General features: G+C 47.8%; 1 protein-coding gene across 1 annotated transcript in view; it reads right to left on the bottom strand.

Annotated features, from left to right (window-relative positions):
* Window positions 1-4326: 4326 nt before the first annotated feature.
* The window catches only part of LOC144145994 (short-chain specific acyl-CoA dehydrogenase, mitochondrial-like), a 22791-nt gene continuing 6952 nt past the window's right edge, over window positions 4327-20165 (bottom strand). Inside the window, exons 6-11 of the mRNA XM_077677887.1 lie at window positions 19666-19781; window positions 17626-17832; window positions 11650-11787; window positions 7150-7245; window positions 5842-5898; window positions 4327-4801 (exon numbers count right to left, since the gene is read on the bottom strand). Coding sequence (XP_077534013.1) covers window positions 4646-4801; window positions 5842-5898; window positions 7150-7245; window positions 11650-11787; window positions 17626-17832; window positions 19666-19781 — 770 coding nt within the window. The 3' untranslated portion in view covers window positions 4327-4645. The remainder of the gene's footprint in view (window positions 4802-5841; window positions 5899-7149; window positions 7246-11649; window positions 11788-17625; window positions 17833-19665; window positions 19782-20165) is intronic.

The raw sequence follows: 20165 nt of genomic DNA, 5'->3' as shown, positions 1-20165 counted from the left end.
TGCCTTCGAAATGTGTAGTAGGTACCATGAGAACTACTGCGACGCGACCGGTAGCTCTGTGCAATGCGTGGTTACTCAGTTTCAGGCACTCAAAATAACGCCCTTGCAGACGACAAAGCACCTGCCGGCGTGTCGCGCAAACAGCCGTTTAGCGGAAGTGACATGCCAGCCGTCCAGGCCAATCGGCCTGCCTCGCAGCGGGAGAATCCGGGAAACTCGTATTTCGTGCCGGTACGCTTGGCTTTCATGGCTCCGAAGAGGCTTCGTTAACCGTACGGTTATGGTCCCTAGAAATGTACGGTTCTCTACTTTTCGAGTGTCGTCGCGACATCATGCCTACGCGGTGTGCTGCTGTCGGAGCGCACGAATAGTGTCGTGCTTGCGAGACAAGCGCTCGCTTTTCCGCGTGCCTCTCACACCCCTGCACGCGCACGCTAACACTCTCTTCCTGGCTGGCCGAGCCGGCCGCGTCGGCCGGTCCGCACAGCTCGCGCCGTCAGGCCAGGCCGTCTGGCCGCTTGCGCCGACGGCTGATACGTCACTTCCGCCTGCCCGTAATGGCCGCGTTTTGCCCAGTTTCGTTTTCAAAATTGTTGGTTTTTGCTGGTCGCTTGCGGCGTAATTACGCACATTTTAGGCGTCATACTTTGTACATCGCGGTCTTTTTAGTCATACTATGCAGGAACAGTGATTTCGCGCGGTCGAAATTACGAGCGCAGTTGGCCTTTAAAAGTCTCCTCCCTACTCAGTCTCCTGCTTCTAGTGGTGAATTACAATGACCTCTTTCAGTTTCTAATCATGTAATCTGTTGTAGGGTCCACATTACAGCACAGCAAAATACATAATCACAGGTGCGCAAGAAACAAGACATGACGGCAAAATTTGTTTCCTGGGGTGGCTAGATAACGTCACAAGCACCTGGTGCAGGTTAAACCAATGACACTTGTGGCTGGCCAGAGGAAGAAGCCCCCGTCGGCCGGAGCGTCACAGGCACATCATGGCTGTTTACGCAATTCGCCGGCAGGTGCAGCGTGGTCTGCGACGGAGCTTTTTTAAAAAACACTTCTGACTAATTAACGGGACATTTCGTGGGGCTACCACTCGTGTCCCAGCTGATTTGGTGGTGCTTACTACACATTTAAAAATAAATTTGGTCGAGGTGAAATCTGAGTGCAGTTGGCCTTTACTAGATTCACTGAAGTGAATTTGTCAAGCTCCCGTTTTTGGTTGCGCTGCGTAGACTGGTTCAAATTAACACACTTTTCATCGTTTATCCGGTTGATAAGTCGGTAATTATTTTATAAAGCCCAAAGGAAGAAAAACTACAGTGCGCGGTCTGCGGCGGCCGCACCAACTAAATGCTGTGGCGAGGGGAGGAGGTGCACCATGATTGGACGATGTCCAATAGTACCATTCAAACAAGTTTCGGTTTCGGTTCTGTAAAACAACATGCTTGACATCCGACGTTATCGTTCGATGAGCATTCTCGATATCTCAATAACTGTCATACCGCGCTTCTGCCATGTTGTTGGCTGTAAAATGCCTAAGATAAGCTTCCCAGGACGGCTTGGAATCGTAGCGATCACTAGCTGAGGCCTACGCAGTGGATGAACGCCCTCCGTGTCCCTGGAGACGCTCAAATTCCATGCGCTTTTCCCCCATATTTGGAGCTTGCCTCACTCGAGCCTGTATCGTAAAAAGCGCGTTTGCACCAGGACAAGGGTTTGCTGATTCTGGCCTGTGCCCACTGCCCACAAGCAGTAGGTGCTTATAGATACAGCACACCAACGAAAACTCGCTAGCGCGTCAGTGTCGGTCTGCGCGCATTCTGCAAACTCGTTCGTCGAGCAGTGAATGTTCCGGCCCAAAAATGGTGAACTCAGTATAGAAAACATCGGCCGAAAACGCAAAAATCAACTTACAAAAAAAAAGTATCTGCGGGGATTCGAACTTACAACTTGCAAAGCAACATGCCTAGTGCTCCAGACCACTCAGCCACGGGCCAGCGCTGCCGGCGTTTGAAATATAAGGTATATAAATTAATGCATTACCAGTTTACACTTTTATTTAGTTTTAGCATTTCAAGCAGCTTAGGTGACTATTTGTTGTATAGCGCTCGTGCAGAAAGTGTCCCCCAAGTTTCCACAGTATCTCACGTCTAGCAATTGCATTTCTTAGACGAAAAACCGTTCGCAGATGTGTAGTCGTGCTGCTGACCAGTGTGCTTGTTCACCCAGCGAAAGAAAGTGCTTCCTGGTCCCTACTTTTACGCTGTACGGTAAAAGTTTCAGCTGATTTTATTTCCTTAGTACAGTGGAACCCCAATAATACGACTTTCAAGGGACCGCGAGAAAGCGTCGCATGACCGGGGTGTCGTACGACCGGGGTGCGAGTAAATGCCGGCCTAGTAGACGGTCTCTCACGCGATAGGTGGGCTAAGAACTTATTAAAACTACTATATTCATGCGTTCTCGCGTGATTTGTGATTGTTTAGCTGAAATTCCAAGTTAAAAAAAAAAAGTAACGCCTATGTTGTGCCCCCCTCTCCTTTATGGCATCCAGCTAGACCACCAGCCAAGCGCCGTGCGCTACACGATATAAGGCCTACATGGTCGAGCAAATTGAGAGGGGAAATGGCGAGTGTGAAACTGCCAAGGCGAAACGAAATGAACGATAGTACAAGGCGGACATGAACAAAAAACGGTACATGGTGGAGACACCTTTTGTACGGTCCCGAGCCGTATGGCAGTTTTCGTTTCGAACACATGGCAGTTTTCGTTTCGCACAAGACCCAGCAACGCAAAATAGCTAAGGTAATTCAACCTTCGCGAGTAAAGCGTGTTGCGGCAAAAATTATAGCGCGGTCTTGCTTCAGTGACTTGCTGCGGCGGCCAGCGAGTGACACAAAACGGCGGAGCCAACCGGTACATGTTTCCACCCATCGCCTCCTATATTTTGCTCCACCCTTGCTGCAGATGCACGCGAATTGAGGCCTTCCAGCAAAGAAAATGAGCGGAGTGACAACGCGGCGTTGGAAGACGCTGATAAGCAGAGAGCAAAGATATAGGGAGAAAGAGAAGAAACTTGGGTCGAGCGGGCGGGAAAAATGGCTTTTCGGTTATCACCGTGGGGTTGTGTCGTATGTGTTTTCCCGTTCGTCGACGGCGCAACGGGAGCTTCCAATTCACGGTCCACCTGCCACCTGAACTTCGACTTCTCGCGGTTAGCACATTGACGTACTGCTGCCGCGTGGGGCCGTCCCAGGTTAACTGCTGCTCACGAGTACCCGTCTGCTTGCTTGCGTCTGTTCAGCAAGTGGTCTGGCCCGCCTGCAGACCTTTGCACATCAAGCAGCGTCATACGAGGGTTAAGAATAAAGGTCAGGACGAGGCGGTGAAGCGGTGTATAATATGGGAAAACTGCTCGTTTATCCGCGGCAGGGTCCGTCGTAGGAAGCGGACCGCGTGCACGCGAGCGTCACATCATAGGGGTTTTTAATGCATTGTTTCTATGGGGAGTTTGCCAGGACCGCAGTGATCCGTCGTAAGAAGCGGGTCGCCGCAAGTCCTGGGGATGTACCAGCGGGGTTCCACTGTACCTATATTGACTTCGCTGACTTCTCCCGCCTTCAAGTGGCCTTAGATTTTCCTACTAGCATACCAATCAGCGAAGCGTCGCATGTGCGCTTGTGCAGCGCTTGTGTGGAGGGACCACGACTTGGAGCTTGATACAGTGTACAAACTAACAAAGTAAAGAAAGGCACATTCTTCCATTCACAAACGTGCCGTGGCTTACTTGCAACTGAGCGAACGAATGGTGACGACCCGTTGGCGGCCGGCGGACTAAACGCTGGGCCGACTGACTCTGTCGGAAGGTCTGCGAGCCGTGCAGTAGCGCAGTCATCTCCTCCTGACATTTCCTCCTGACATCACACGAAAACGCCACAGAAAATGGGCGAGGAAGCAGAGAGGAGGACAGCATTTTCGAATTGATTTTTCTACTAAATAAATTCGCGTAAACGCACTCAGACTGGTCGAAACATGGCCTATGGACTCTGGACTACAATTTGCGCTAGTAATCCCACAATGTTTACAAATCACTTCAGTGTCCCTTTAACCTCGGCAACAAAGGTGGCAGTGGCTGGTACATTTTACAGGCCAGAGCTCAATTTTGCTGGCAATTGTGGGAGCCTTTTGTCGACCTTGACCACTCACACTGATGCAGTCACTACCCTGAAGGCTGAACTTCTCAGCTCGAGGTACCTGAGCTCTTGCTAGAGCTTCCTCCCAAGGAAGGCACCCAACATGTGGCAGCCCCCCCCCCCCTCCCTTCCTAATGTAAACAGGTTGTATTAACACAACGGCTAGACTGTATGAGCATATGTGCACCCAAGAGCAAAAGTTTATGGACCAGGAAAGCAGCAATTTTGGGTTATTTCTCTGCTGCACGGCAGCTCGGGGTACTATGCGCGGCATTTTTCATTACTTCAGTAACTATACGACATCTCGCATGCACACAGCAGTTTGTCGAGCTACTACCAGAAGAAAAATAACTTAAAATTGCCATTTTCCCGGTCCGTAAACTTTTGCCCGTGGCTGTACACGCTGCGCTACCTTCGCCAGGCTACTGGGGCGCAACCGGCAGGTCACACAATGCCATGTTCCTTGAGCAAGGCGGACGCGATCACGATACGCTGGACTTCGCTGGTGCCCTCGTAGATTTCGGTGATGCGGGCGTCCCGGTAATGCCGTTCCGCCGGCATGTCTGTCACGTAGCCCATGCCGCCCAGGATCTGTATCGCCTGGGAAAGACACACACGTACACCAACTTCAGCTGTAACAGTTCTCTGGTCAGCTACCGGTTACCGCAGCGGGACCGCTTCTCCGCTACGCTATAACTCCACAAAAGTAGACGCCGCTACGGTAGAACTGCTACCATATAAGAGGCGCCCAATCAGACACTTCAAAGGTCTGTCTCGATTGCATTAGGCAAATGCAAGACCAAAAACTAAAATCAATTTATTTGACGAGAGCAGGCCTTTAAGTTTTGGTGAAAAATTTTTCTAGTAAACCATCGACTTGGCTAGACCAGGCAAGATATCCTAAAATTAAGGATCTCTGATTCCCCATAGGTAACTTCCGATTCTTCTAAGCCCATAAGAAGTAAGGCAGAACAGTTTCCTTTTCAACAAACAACTTCCTCTGACCAGTTTCACTTCAAAATTTTTGCAAAGGAACAAAATTACTTTTTGCATGTTTTGTAACTAAAATGCTCAAAACGATACAGTTAAACGCTGAAAACTCGGGCAAAGAGTAATTGCTCGCAATGTCGTAGCTTGCAATGTCGTAGCCCCAATGTTAATGCCCCTCTAATGGAGAGTGCCACTGTTTGATGGCAATGACAATGATGCAGAAGATAATGTTTTTGCACATTAGTAATTTTGTTTTTCCTCATTTGAAGATGATGTTTTTGCGCATAAGTACATCTTTTTCCCCGTGAATAACCTTCAGTTGTGAATGTAGCCTCTGGGTGCTCCTCTACCTCTTGTTTTCACGCACACAAAAAAACTTTCGGAAAAAATGAATTTTCCCACATGCCCCATGACAGTACTATTGGACAGTCCTATTAATAATAAAAAACAACACAACCAAAATAAGCAGAGCTTTCAGTGCAAACCACTGTTTTAAAACAAAACTTCCCAAATTCACATCAGTTATGCCGCAGGAAAGCCTCGCGAATCCTGCCACTTCAGAACGCTCAGATGTCGATGATGATGATGATGATGATGATGATGTGTGTTTCAAGGTGCAGAGCCAGCTTTGGACAAAAATGTCCCCCTACCTGATGTGTGACGAACGTTGCTGCCTCTGATGCGGCCAGTTTTGCCATGGCTGCCTCCTGAAAAGAAAGAAAGTTTATGCAGACCGTAAAAAGGCGGACAGTGAAACGAGACTAAGGCCCATTCTACATGATGCGAATTTGCCTGCGAATCTGCAGCTGTGGTGCTATTTGTGCGGCAAAATGACCTATTTTAATTGCTACCAAAGTTATGAAAACATGTCGCGTTGCTGAACGAGTGGCCAACTGCACTCAAAATTTCGACCTCTTGAAAACACTGTTTTCGTATTGTCTGCTGAAAAAGAAAGCAAGATGCAAAATGCAACAGCTGAAATACGCGCATGGACGTCGCAAGCAATCTGCAAAAATGGGACATTTTGAAACTGAAATTGAGGAGAGCGCAGCCATTGAAGTGATGCTGCAGCCGTCCAGCGAATGGGCGGACGGTCACCAGCTAGGGAGCAAGCCTGCGTGCAAGCTTTACGCCTGCAGGGGGAGCAAATGGGTGAAGTGTGTGCAGCAGAGCATGACTGGTTCTCCAGCTGCGTGGCTGGCCAGAGGAAGATGCCCCGGATGGCCGGAGCGTCACAAGTGCGTTTACGCGATCCACCGGCAGGTGCAGCGTGGTCTGCGGCAGAGCTTTTTTAAACACTTCTGAATGATTAACGAGGTGTTTCACGGAGCTACCACCCGTGTTCCAGCTGATTTGGTGGTATACGTACTCCACATTAGAAGTAAATTTGGTTGAGGTGAAATTTAAGTGCAGTTGGCCTTTAACACTACTCGTTTATTCGGCAGCTGTAGACGCATTTGCATACGAATCCCCCCCCCCACACACACACACACACACACAAAAAAAGGTTGAAGGCCAAGCATCTTGGGGAACAGCGCAAAATAACAGGGACGCAAAGAAAGTGACCAGAACAAGCGCTGAATAGAACAAGCGCTGAATTTCAACTCGTCGAGCCGAAATTCAGCGCCTGTCTTGTTCACTTCTTTCTATGCATCCCTGTTATTTCACGCTGTTCCCCAAGATGCAAGTGCACCAACTAGCCCAACTTGCCACCTTGCTACAGTTGAAGGTCAAGCTTTTCTAAACACCATGCAAGAAGACAGAAGAAGGCTGATATCCCTCCAGGCCGACAGATTAGAAGGCACACACAAAAACTCAGCTGCTCACTTCTCAATCGTTAAAACTTTTAAACACAATTGCAGCCCGCTACAACCAGTGCAGCTTCTTCAGAACACTGGCTTTTTGCAATGACGCCGTGCTGCAGTCACGGTGACACCCCAAACACGACCCCCACTCACTTTTGTGATTTTCTGGCCGGCATCCTTGAGCATGGCTGCCCTCCACGTCAGCAGGCGAGCGCTCTGTATTCGCACCTCCATGTCTGCCAGTTTCATCTGACCCACACCAAAAAAGAAATAACGGGGAAAGAAAGCGGTACACATTAATAAATAATCCAACAACGGTACAGAGAAGCTATTGTGGCATTACTGAGGTATAGACCAGACAAATGGTCGAGACGCTTATTGTATTTCCTCGAATCTTACGCGCCCTCGATTGTAACGCGCACCCGTTTTTCGCGGTCCGAAGAAGAAAAAACGCTGTGTCCTCGATTGTAACATGCGCTAGACTTTCATTATTTAATACAAAAATGCACCCTTTTCTCACTTCTCACTTGGAACGAGTAAGGTTTATTCCAAAGGTGGCACAAAATGAAATGTTCTGGTTATTGCCGGCAAGGCAGTCACTACGACGACGGTTGGGGGCAGTGCCATCGCTGCCCGGGGCCAACAGCTCTGTCGTTACAAGTGTCTAAGCCGCTCGCTGTTGCTGCACGTACTCTGTCAGCGGGTCTTTTACTTGGAGATATCGGCGCCTCTTTGGTCCGCTGAACGCTTTCCGTGTCGCCTTGCTTGCGAAAATTTTCTCTTTCCGTTTGCGCCAGTCCCGCACGCGAGTGTCCGGAACACTGAATGTACATGATGCGGCCCGATTTCCATCGCCTTCTGCGCACAAGATTACTTGCTTCTTAAATGTAGCATCGCGGTAAACCCGCCATGTCTTCGCAGTGGGAAATTCCATGGCGGAAAGAACAGAGGAACGCAAAAAAAAAAGACTATGCAGACAACAAAGGCAAACATGCGCCGACTGCGAAGCGATAGCTACGCTTTCAGTAGTCAAGCAGCCATCTTGAAACGTCGATGGCGATATGGCGCCGCAGTTTTGAGTTGTACTCGATTGTAACGCGCATGTGATTTTGGGACCTATTTTTTCGGAAAAAAAGTGGGCGTTAGATTCGAGTAAATACGGTATACCTGCTCCAGCGTGCAAGCACACTCACATACATGCACACACACAAAGAAAAGAAAGGAAGGGAGTGAGAAAAGATAGTGGGTGAGAGAGAGCCAGCCATCGGATTCTTTGTTAGTCAGAAGACTGTCATAATACCGAAGTGGTGCGAGACATGCACAAATGGAATAATTTTTTTATTGCGTGGCCTCTTTGCCAAGTACCCCCATGCCCCCAGCGTGAGCGAAAAATGGCCAAACAGCCACTCTCCTGTTGCTCTCTCCTACCCTTCCCCGCTCCGTAGCCTTCCTGCGTGCTTTCATGTCCGCCGGCCAGCGCCGCTTTTCGGAAACTATGCAAAATACTTGAAAGTTTGTTTAGCGTTCCCCAGTCAGCGCTCCTACGCCTTCTTCTTTTTCACCATGCCTGTCTGTCTTGATCTGTCACTGATAACACTGCCTTTGCCTCGGAGCAAAATCACTTGTGCTGCTGCAGGCTGATGCCGGCTTTGCGCGCTTATCTACTTGGATCACGGGCCCCGAAATTTTCTGAGTGGGTCATCTCCCCTCTGTCCCTCCGCGTTTCGGTCTTGTTTTGTCCCCGCTGTTCGCACTCTGCATTGGTACGCACTTTTAAAATTGAGGACTGTACTGTAGAAGCGCTCGGACAGTGTGGCGGGACACTCAGCTGCTTATCCTTTTGTTTTCTATAATCTTCTGAAATTTACAAGCCCATAATATTTTTGGAAAGTAATGGTTGAGGGGAGCGCCTGAACAAAAAATGTGCACGCAATTTTTTCTTCCGCTATCGTCAAGAGAGAAAAACATCAGTAAAATAATGGCTGCACCGCCCGAAAATATCATTTTTCTATTCGCTATTTGTCTAGCCGACAATTAATATGTTCTTACACTACAGCTGAACCTCGTTATAAGAGACACTGATGTAAGAGACAAATGGGTATAAGAGACACTATTGACCCACATGGTTGGCTGCCCTATCTTTCCCATTAAATCGACCTCTTTTATAACAGACATCGGATGTAGAAGATTGGTTATAAGGGACAAGTCATCCTTGAACTTTAATCAATAATCTCGCTTGTAACAGACATTTTAACTTCAGACGCAGTGCCACCAGTCACTAATTGCAGTTAGTTGCCTCCATCCTGGAAGCACAGGTGGACGACAGACGCCTGCAGTCGCTATTTATTATAACTTCAGCAAACACACAGTGGTTCAGTCAGCTATGAAATGACGATGAGAAGCCCTGCCAATGGAAATGCAACTGACAGAAGTGGTTGAAGCTTACTGCCATCCATTGGATGGAGCGCGATCGCACATGAGGGTTCTCCCACTCGCATAGCTCCCAATCAAGAAGCATCGCAGATGTTGAGTCCTGCAAGCATAACGAATAGCCTGAGCACACAGCAGAAGCTGTGCGCTCTGCCTATTCATCAGGCTTGTGAACCCAACATGTACGACTCATCTTCCACAAACTAGGAAAGAAAAAAAAGCTTGCAGAATCGATTGTAAAATACAGTGTAAATACAGTCATGAAGCAAACAAGATTCAGAACTGTTTCATAAATTCTGGGGGCCGAACATAAATTAGAATGAATCTTTTGAAACATGCTGTAGCGTTCTTTTGAGCTTATTTTAGTCACATGGTGCCCACATTGAACTAGGGTCTGATTAGTAAGTGAAAACATGGTTCCCTGCTTATAAGAGACATCTCATATAAGAGACAGAAACTGCTCCCCGGTACGTGTCTCTTATAAAGGGGTTCAACTGTATTTCAGTTCCGCCCCCGTCAGTTATCTTTGAAAAAATGCAGCAAGTATGAAGCGAGCGATATGTTGAACGAGATCCCCAGTGCGCCCCAGAACTAGCGCCCCGTCCCGGCTAAGATGTGAGTGAAACGGCTCTAGAAACCCAGCACAAAAGCTGACAGACATGTTGTAGAAAAGAGTGCAGTCAGTGACGTAAGGCGAGATGTCCGCCGGCGCGCGCCACATAGTGGGTGAGTGCCTGAACTACTAAGCGTCTCTACCCTTCCCATTGAAAAGCGCGCGACGCGTTAGGCAATGTTTATACAGGCGGCGTTGCACAAACATATGTAATTGGCGGAGTTAAGGCGCGTATTTGCAATAACAGTGCAAATGTAAATCTTTGGAGAAAAAACACAAAGAAAAATTTAACCCTTTCGTGACCGCGCCATAGGCCATCCTTCACAGCCACAGGTGAACGATGCTTTTCAAACCACCCGCAAAAACTAAAAACGGTGCTATTTCGACAACTGATACCATCTGGCATGTCCATTGGAAGCCCCTTTTTCAGTTTCGCTGCCGTTTGTTTACATTTCGCGTGGGAAGACAGTGTCGTGCATGAAATTCGAACCCAAGGAAGTGGCGAGTTGGCCAAAAATGGCGCCCGGTTTCACTGCGGGCTCTGCAAAGATGGACAGCGGTTTCAGGAACTTCGGCCACTGCTGCTGCTGTTTTTTTTTTTTTTTACCCCAGCAGCAGTGATGACTCCAGCAACGATGCAGACTCTTCAGATTTCTGTTCTGATGAAGACTCTCCCAATCAACAGCCTCAGATTTCAACAGGTGCTGCCAGGGAAGGTTCGTTTTGGACTTAGCGCTGTATTTATAAACAAAACGTGCCTAATATCTGACAACTGCAGTATTACTTTCATATGTAGGGGTCTGGAAATGTGCAGTGGGGATATTTTGCCAAATGCACCACGCTGTCTTGCGTTATCACCTTCAAGATAGCCTGGCGCTTGTGTAAAGTTACTGCTGGGTAGCGACGCGCGCTGCTTCTCAAGAGCGCTAAATTTTTTTGTTTGTTTTTTTACCGCTGCAGTGATAAAGATGTTGTGTGAAGACACAAACAAGTATGCTTGAATGCATACTTTAGAGAGACTGACTGACTCTTGAGTGGCTTCGCGAAGTGGCACGGCCGTCGAACCGTTAGGTCCGTGGGCCCGCAAAAATCCAGAACTTGGTGTACAGCGTGATGTATATATTGAATCACAGCTTGGGAACAAAGGAACAATTCGCATATCTTATAATTGCTCAAATAATTTTTAGGCTCAGTAAATTTGCCTATTTATGTTTTGTGTATACTTTCTTGTGCATTTTGTTTTGTTTTGTTGCCAATAAACACTCAATAATTACATCTTTCACAAAACTGCTGTTATGTGTTTTAACAAGAAATCTATAAGCTACAATTCAATGCACAGCATTGCTAAATGTGTCCAGTAGCTCAAGAAAAAAAAAGTTTTCTGGAAGCACTCAAATTCGGCCATTTTTTCGTGGTCGCAAAACAGTTAATAAAAATAAAATAAGCCATAGTATTTGGCTACTCATTGCCAAATATAACTACGAAAAACACACAATGAAAACAAGCAGCATAAGAATGCTACACATTAGTAGACAATGCCCTGAACTTCCGCACACTTTTTTCTTCGAGTCAGACACACGTCCTCCTTGCCATCGATCTCGACGACAAACCTGTATGGCCTGGAACTGGTGCAGGGGCTGGTTGAAGGCCTGCCGCTTCCCCGAGTACTCGAGGGCACAGTCCAGGGCCGCCTGGGCGATGCCCAGGGCCTGGCCTGCCACGCCTATGCGGCCTGCGTCCAGTATGCCCTGCAAAGCACAGCCAAAGCAGCAAGAGGAGGAAGACATGAGCGAGAGGACGAAAGAGTCTCGCACCGGGTTTCGTTACTGGGTTCATCGAGAGAGAACTGGAAAGCTCTGCCCCAACCACGGAATATTGCGGAAAATCAAAATTCAATTCCTCTTTTGCTAAGTGTTGTCCAGTAGTACTAAGCGGTGGGTATGTGCCGTTTTGTGGATGAGTACTAACACTTTTGTAGACTACAGATGGTGCACACAGCTCGACATTCCGTTTCCAAGTCACTGCAGGCCTGGCACTTTTGGTGTGATGGAGGAATTTAATAGCGTTGTGGCAGGCTCTTCGCCACATCTACGTCAACCTAAAAGATGCTAAACCACTTTCACTTAAGAAAGGAATGCGTAGAACTGACGTAACGGAGAATTTTTCCAATAAAAATGCCCCAGAGATTAAAAAAAAAGGCACAATTAATAGAGCTCGAATACACGATGCAAGTGCGAAGCCGCGGTGCTTGTTAGGTCACAGAAGCCATACAGCAAGCTTGTTTTAGCAGCTGATACAGAAGATTGGGCAGTGTTCAAAGCTAGCCATTACGGGTGTGCCGGCCGAATGTCTCCTCCGCCACAAGGGAAAGCCCAATTGGGGGAGCGCTTTAGCAGCACTCTGTGTTCAATATACTGGGAGTCGTTGGTATTTTTCTTCGATATAGGGTACTTTTTGGTGTATATTCGTACTGTAAGTATGCCATGACCACACATAGTTCGACATTCAGGATAATTCGGTTTAAACGGGTTTGATATAGTCAGGTTTGACAGTATGCCCACCTTGCCTGGAAACACTTGGCGAATCTCTTGGACTGTGTTGTAACTTATACCGGATACGACCACATGCTATGCGCACCTCTCTGGCCAAACAGAATCCTCAATAAAATACTAACACCTATTGCTCCAAATAGTGTTGTTGTTGGAAAAGCTGCGCTCCTCTTAAGCCCCTTCCCTCCCCCCTCCTTCCCACAACACCAATATGAAGTATTACCGTTCAAATGCCTCAACGTGTACCCTCTGTTGAATTCTCATTGATTATTCTGCCATGAGAAATGATCATTTTTGAAGACAGTGAACGTAACAACAATACAACACTTACGCAAACAATGGCATTTCCAAAACACTAATGACGTAAAATTCCAGAAGAGGCCTTCGTCCTGCCGTGGACACAGAGGCTGACGATGATGATGAAAGGCCGACCCATAAACTTTCCTCCACTCCTCCGAATATCTCACGAGATTCTCAGCTTTCTTGTGGCCAAGTGACGTGGGCCTTATAACAGGGTGTAAAGGTTGCTCCATCCCTATAAACACGTTGAAAATACTGTATTTTCGCGCATATAACCCGCCCCTGCATATAAGCTGCACTCCACTTTCCGTCGAAGAACAATGCCCGCATATTGTTTGCCTTAAAGGATGGACCAAAGCTGCTGCTCAAGCAGCATTACACATTTGTTTATGCAAAAGAAGTTACCTAGCTGATTACTTAACTTGACGACTTGCCGCATACATTTTTTCAGGTTGAGCTGTGTATTATTGTTAAGCTGTGTGTACAAAATAAGCATTGTCGATGGGATAACAGTGGCTCAGTCACTATTACTGCTGTAGGGGCATCACAGCCCAATGCGCACTGCAGTGAAGCTGCACCAAAGGGAATACCTTGCATATAATCCACACTAGAGCCACTAGATGAGGTTTCCATGGAGGAAAGAAAAGGTTAGGAGAGGCCCTGACGTCACATTTGTGAAGCCAAGTCCCGCCATGACTTGAGCCCACTGAGCCCAGCACTCTATCCCATCATCCTTTGCTGTCTCCGGTTTGATTTGACTAACATGGCGTCGCCCTGCCCTCCCGCTTCGAAGCGAAAACAGCTTCGTCGCTAATTCCTCGGTGCGATGTTATGTTCTAAGCTGTTGATTTCACCTTCAATTTGCCCATTCTAACCCTCACCTAAAGTTTCAATCGAAAAACGGCTTTCGTTTTTGAGATAGAAGGACGATTTTTCAGCTCTTAAGCCTGGCAAACTAGCGTTTGTCGTCGTCATAGCAACAGGCTCGCGGGATGGCAAACGCAGACGAGTTAAGGCCGCCTCCGACGACGGAGTTTTCAAACTGGCCTAATCTAAAAACGTTTTTCGTAGCGACTGCGCTGGTTTGCAAGCGTAGCGAGGCAGCCACATACCAAGCGCCTTAAAAATTTGTACGTTCTATTTGCCCAAATTTGGCCGCAGCAGTTGCAAAAAAGTAAGCAACATTGTCCATGGGCTCAAGAAAAATCACGTGACTTCCTCCACACTTTTCGCAATGCATTGGGGTGCTAGGGGCCTCTCCCATAGAGATAATACACTGACTCTAGAGGGAAAGCGCGCCGCTGAGCCAATGCATTATTAGAACCGTACGACACACAGTGGCAGACATGATACAACGATTTGAAAGTTGCCAGCTTAGCTTTTGCTTACTAAAAACGGTGAAAGCGATGGGTTGTAATCTGGCAACGGGCTACTGTGGCGTTTCCGCGTCCGGCTAGCGAAGCATGCCGGGATTAATTGTAACATGGCGGAGCGCTGGCCAGGCGGTTTTTGTGTAGGCGGCGTCGACGGCATTGCGTAGTTTATCTCCTGTGGGTAGGTAACCGACGTGTTTTCGGTTTAGCGTGTGAGTTATATGTACTGACACTATTTGAGCAAGATGTGGCAACGCTCACACAACACTTGCGCGCAAGCTCGAATGCGACTGATCGCATGCGCGAGGACGCCAAGGAATCAGCTGATCCGTACTGGGGCGCACAGACGAAAGAATTTCCGTCATGATCTCCGTGCATTTTTGCGCTGTGCCGCTTTATTTGCCATTCTGTGACATTTTGCGAGTCTCTCAACTTTTCAAACGAATTGAAGTGAACTGTGGCTTTAGCTGAATGTAAAACTTTTATTGACACCAAAAAAAACTTTATCGCATGGGCCAACAGTGATATATATTGCCGACGAGTCGCAGCCCTTTGAAGCACAGGAAGGAAAGAGCGCGCTCGATCGCAGGCCAACGGAGTGGCAGAATGCATGCCAAGGGAGTATGCGAAATACAGTCAGCGGCGTGTCCCGTTTTTTTTTTCTGTTTCTATTCGTCAAGTTCTAGCTGCTTTCCACTACTTCAAAAGGAAAGCTTGCGGGTCTGAATGGGCAGTAATTTGCCGTAAAGAGCGCACGAGAAGAGAACATTGACTTATTGTGAATGATTAAAAAAGAAACCGCATTTCGTTACGTATTATTTCGTTCTACCTTCACGAACGTTTGCGTGAAAGTTAGAAGCACTGAGAGCTGTAAGAAGTTCCATGAATAAAACAACTGGAACCGAACGATTATGAAAGCTCCTTTTATGTCTCTTCCAATGGGAATGATCACTGGCTGCCACTCCGTAGCCTGTGTAGTGAACTTGCGGTAGTCAATGTCAGATCGGAATCGCTGTTCCGGCGTAAGTTGAGGGGCAATAGATAGGGTGCTTAACGTGAAGAAACGAATGACAGCCTCGCGAGCGCCCGGGGAGGCACTTGCTCAGCGCGTGCATCCGAGTTGTACCAGTTGTACACGTTTTGCTCGCACGCAGATCTGAGCTGGAGACTGCACACACACACTGCGCAAGTCAGGCGCAAGGGCCTGGCCACTTCCTAGCACACTTAAAGAAAATCGAAGCCAAAACTGAACTACGCACTTACTTTTTCTTCGCTTATTAGAACTTAATTACACTAAAAGTTTTTATAGAGCTAGTTTTAATTACTGAGGCCAATTATTTGTAACTATTTTGCTTCAATTCTGTGTTTTAGTTAAATAATTATGGAACAACATTTTAGAGGGCTGAATACAATTGATCTGGCAACCATGAGAATTGTATCATGTCAGCGCCCACGATTTGTACGGTCTCGGAGCTCGCTTTACCCCCCTGGCCTCTCCTGAGTATTCTTTCCTCCATGGGTTTCAGAGTATCGGAACTCTTTTCTGTCATTGTTCTATGCCGCCAAGAGCGGCCATTGGTCGAACCGCGTCATGTGACATTTGTTTACCCAGGGAAGACCCATGGGCGCTGACATTTTGGTGCCTCTGTGTTGCCGCGCGCATGCTCTTCGATAAGTCGTGGTTTTCGGAGTGCAGTGCGGCTGTATGACACGCTGAGAGTGAGTCTTCAAGACCCCAGACAGAGTAGCGGTGCCGTGCTGCTCTGTACTAAGCTGTTTCAACAAGCGCGAACGTGGAAAACGCCTGCATCGCTTCCCGCTGCGAACGAACGCCAGTGGCCTAGCGTAACCTACAGCCACTTAAAAAGCGCAGCTTAATCAGTGGCTCAGCGTAACCTACAGCCGCTAAATAAGCTACGCTAGCGTAACCGAGCCTGACGCTATCGCACCAGCGCGCTATGTCTAAATCTTCGAAAAGTAAACACAGCTGTCATTGTTGCCAAGCGGTGCCCGGACCAATCCCGCCCGTCAATGTCAGCCGCAACAGGGCGCATAAAGCTGGCCCAACGCCGCCTGTATAAACATTGCCTAACGCGTGAGCAAAAAATGGCCAAACAGCCACTCTCCTGTTGCTCTCTCCTACCCTTCCCCGCTCCGTAGCCTTCCAGCGTGCTTTCGTGTCCAGCGTGCTTTCGTGCTTTCGTGTGTTCGTAGCCAGCCAGCGCCGCTTCTCGGAAACTATGCAAAACAGTGGAAAGTTTGTTTAGCGTTCCCGAGGCGGCGCTCCTACGCCTTCTTGTTTTTGACCATGCCTGTCTGTCTTGGTCTGTCACTGATAAAACTTCCTTTGTCACGAAGCAAAATTCCTTGCGCTGCCGCAGGCTGATGCCGGCTTTGCGCGCTTATCTACTCGGATCACAGGTCCTGAAATTTTCTGAGTGGGGCATCCTACTTCTATCCCCTCCGCATTTAGGTATTGTTTTGACCCCGCTGTTCGCACTCCGCATCGGTACGCACTTCTAAAATTGAGGACTGTACTGTAGAAGCGCCCGGACAGCGTGGCGGGATCGCAGCTGCTTATCCTTTTGTTTCCCATAATTTTCTGAAGTTTACAAGCACGTGATATTATTGGAAAGTAATCGTAGAAGTGAGCGCCTGAACAAAAAATGTGCACGCAATTTTTTCTTCTCTAAATACTCCAGAAAGAAAAATATCACTAAAATAATGGCTGCCCCATCCGAAAATATCGTTTTTCTGTTATCTATATGTCTACTCGACAATCAGTATGTTCTTACACTATTTCAGTCCGCCTCCGTCTTTATCTTTGGAAAAATGCAGCAAGTATGAAGCGAGCGACACGTTGAACGAGATCCCCAGTGCGCCACAGAACTAGCGCCCCGTCGCGGCTAAGATGTAAGCGAAACGGCCCTTGAAGGCCAACAGGCAAGCTGACAGACACACGTCGTAGAAGTGGGTGCAGCGTTCGCGACTCGCGAGCCGTGACGTAAGGCGAGATGTCCGCCGGCACGCGCCACATAGCGGATCAGTGCCTGAACTAAGCGTCCCTACCCTTCCCATTGAAAAGTGCGCGACACGTCAGGCAATGTTAATACAGGCGGCGTTGGCTGGCCACCGTGGCGTCAGGCACTAAAATGGCTGCCGCCGTGCATCAGTGTCATTATTCTTAAGTGTAGCTTATTTAGTGGCTGTAATCCACACCTCTACCTCACCTCTGAAATTCTCGCATTTTCGGCGCGGGTTATACATGCGAAAATACGGTACATGCAGTGCCCCTGGCTCAATCACATCCTTCACAGCCTGGCTCAATCACATCTTAAACAGCCACGCCTTCAACGCTCCTCACCATGGCGATCTTGAACCCTGCTCCGTCTTCCCCCAGCCGGTTCTCCTGGGGGACGAGGCAGTCCTCGAAGATGAGCTGGGCCGTGGAGGACGCCCGGATGCCCAGCTTGTCCTCCTTCTTGCCCAGGCTGAGGCCAGGAGTGGGCATGGGCACGATGAAGGCGTTGATGCCCTTGTGCTTCTTGGACTTGTCCACCGTGGCAAACAGCTGCACGTGTGTCGAGCGCGGTGGGTCGAGTCGAATTTTTTGTACAGAAAGAAGCCTGCCTAGACGTCTCTACAGACAGCTCAGCGATGCAGACACCGCGAGGCATGGTAAGCCAACTGAAGCTGCAGGCTTTCCGCACTGAAGTCGATTGATTGATTGATTGATTGATTGTCGGGTTTAACGCGCCGACGCAACGCAGGCGATGAGGCGTGCCGTAGTGGAGGGCTCCGGATTAATTTTGACCACCTGGGGATCTTTATCGTGCGCCGAAATCTCGTACACACGGGCGTTTTTGCTTTTCGCCTCCATCAGAAAAGCGGCCGCCGCGGCCGGGAATCGAACCCGCGACCTCGTGCTCAGCAGCGCAACGCCTTAGCCACTGAGCCACCGCGGCGGGTTCCGCAGTAAAGTCAACTCAGCGAGTGTTCCTATTAAAAGCTAAGCTTGTGCCTGCTGCAAAAGTAGCAAACTGCAAGAAACTTGGCGGCAGTAATGGTCAAGATTTCTAGGCCCTTGCGTAAAGGTGGGAGGGGCGTACGTTTCGCATATGCCCATCAAATCAGCCTGCGTCAGTGCATACGTAGTACAGTCTTCCATCTCACCCTCACAAAAAAATGATTCAGGGCTCAAGGTGGCTGACATCAGCGCTGACCTGGTCCTAGTCCCCAAAGTGATTTGCTCAATGAACTGAAATGTGCAAAGTGGGCAAATCAGAACTTCCACCACACAGCAAGACGCACTACCTTCAAAATGGGAAGAGCAGAGCTTTTGCTGTGCAGTTCAAAGTAAATCTTGGTTTATTTATTCAACACTTTCGTAACCGCACCTATTCCCATCGATAGTATGTTATCGATGAATATAAATTCAAATTTTGGCGCTCTCCGTACGCTTCTAGACAGCTAACGTCATCCAAAGAGTAAAAGAGGAAGTATTTAATCAATTTCCCTTTCAAGTTTCTTTTCTCCACCACGGGGAGATTTTTAAAGCTCCTTCGTATTGGGTGCACATGGTTTTGGTTATGCTGCCGATACCGCTTGCCAATGCTCCATGGGAATGGCGAATTTTGATGAATTCCGATGAATCTGAGTTGTAATCTCTGGATGATGGTAGCAGCACAGACACGTCAGATGACTTTGATTCATCAGACTTCAGTACGGACGGCGAAAGTGCGTCAAACCGCACCGGAACATCAGTAGGTATCCGCTGGTAAGTTTCCCTTTCTCCACTGGCCGTTATCGCTGCTGCGCATTGATATAAAGATATCCAGCCTGTTCTAAAGGTCACAACTCTTATCTGCAAGGTGTCACCTTCGTTTGGGAGGGACCACTTGGCGCCAGCCGCACAGTGCAGCCAACCTGTTTCACCGCGTCGAGAAACTGTTTCACGCGATGGCATGATAGGCACTAGTGCTTATATTTTTGTATGTATGTAAATAACTTTTGCATTTACACAGCTCATACTTGCAGTATTATTCTATAAAGGCCTTGTATTCAAAGTGCATATTTAAATTTTTTTTGTTTACCCTTTGCAAAGTAGCACTGAGGTTTTCATAATTTCCTTGTTTACATTTTCTTGTTTTGATAACTTTTTCATAATATTCGTAATAAATCTGTTGTTGTTCGAAATTAATACTGTAGGAAAGCCCTATCCTTCTTCTATCATTTCATACCTTGACACATTAGCATCAATCATTTTCTGTGACAGGAAAAAAATATTTCTTAGACGGCCCAAAAACAACCGATTTTTCCACGGTCATGAAAGTGTTAAAGGAGTTTGCGGTCACATTTTAGCTCATAAAAATAAATAGTGCAGAGCCTGATGAAGTCTCCTTACAATCGTGGCTTCTGCTTCGTACGAGTTCGTGATCCAAGCCTTCGTGCCATTGATCCTGTAATGGTCTCCTTCTAAGACAGCATTTGTGGATGCGGCTCCCGCGTCGCTGCCGTTGCCTAAACATAACAGCACCACAAAAAATCGGAATCAGGGTTGCATGCCAAAACAAGAGCTTCTGTGCTCTGCACTTGGCATGTGCTAATGGTAACTTTGGCCTTCACAGTGTACACGAAAAAAATGATGAATTATTCAATTTGAATAAGCTGTAAATAGAGACCACATGACCACATGCAGGCACACACGGATAGGAAAATACAACGTAAACTGCTTACAACCAGTGTCGTGGGAGCCACAAAAATTTGTACTGCATATATAAGCGTTACTGCACTATAAGCACTGTAATCAAAATGCACGCAAGCCAAGCCAAATTGGAACGTTTTTTGAAGCATCCTTTCATCACTCAAACGAACATCACTTAAAAGCACAAGCATAACATTTAT

The sequence above is a fragment of the Haemaphysalis longicornis genome, unplaced genomic scaffold (genome assembly GCF_048455015.1).
Source record: "Haemaphysalis longicornis isolate Haplotype H1 unplaced genomic scaffold, Haemaphysalis longicornis Haplotype H1 scaffold_7, whole genome shotgun sequence".
Lineage (NCBI taxonomy): Eukaryota > Metazoa > Arthropoda > Arachnida > Ixodida > Ixodidae > Haemaphysalis > Haemaphysalis longicornis.
The sequence above is the reverse complement of the archived record's forward strand: the minus strand, read 5'-3'. Positions and strand labels throughout refer to the sequence as shown.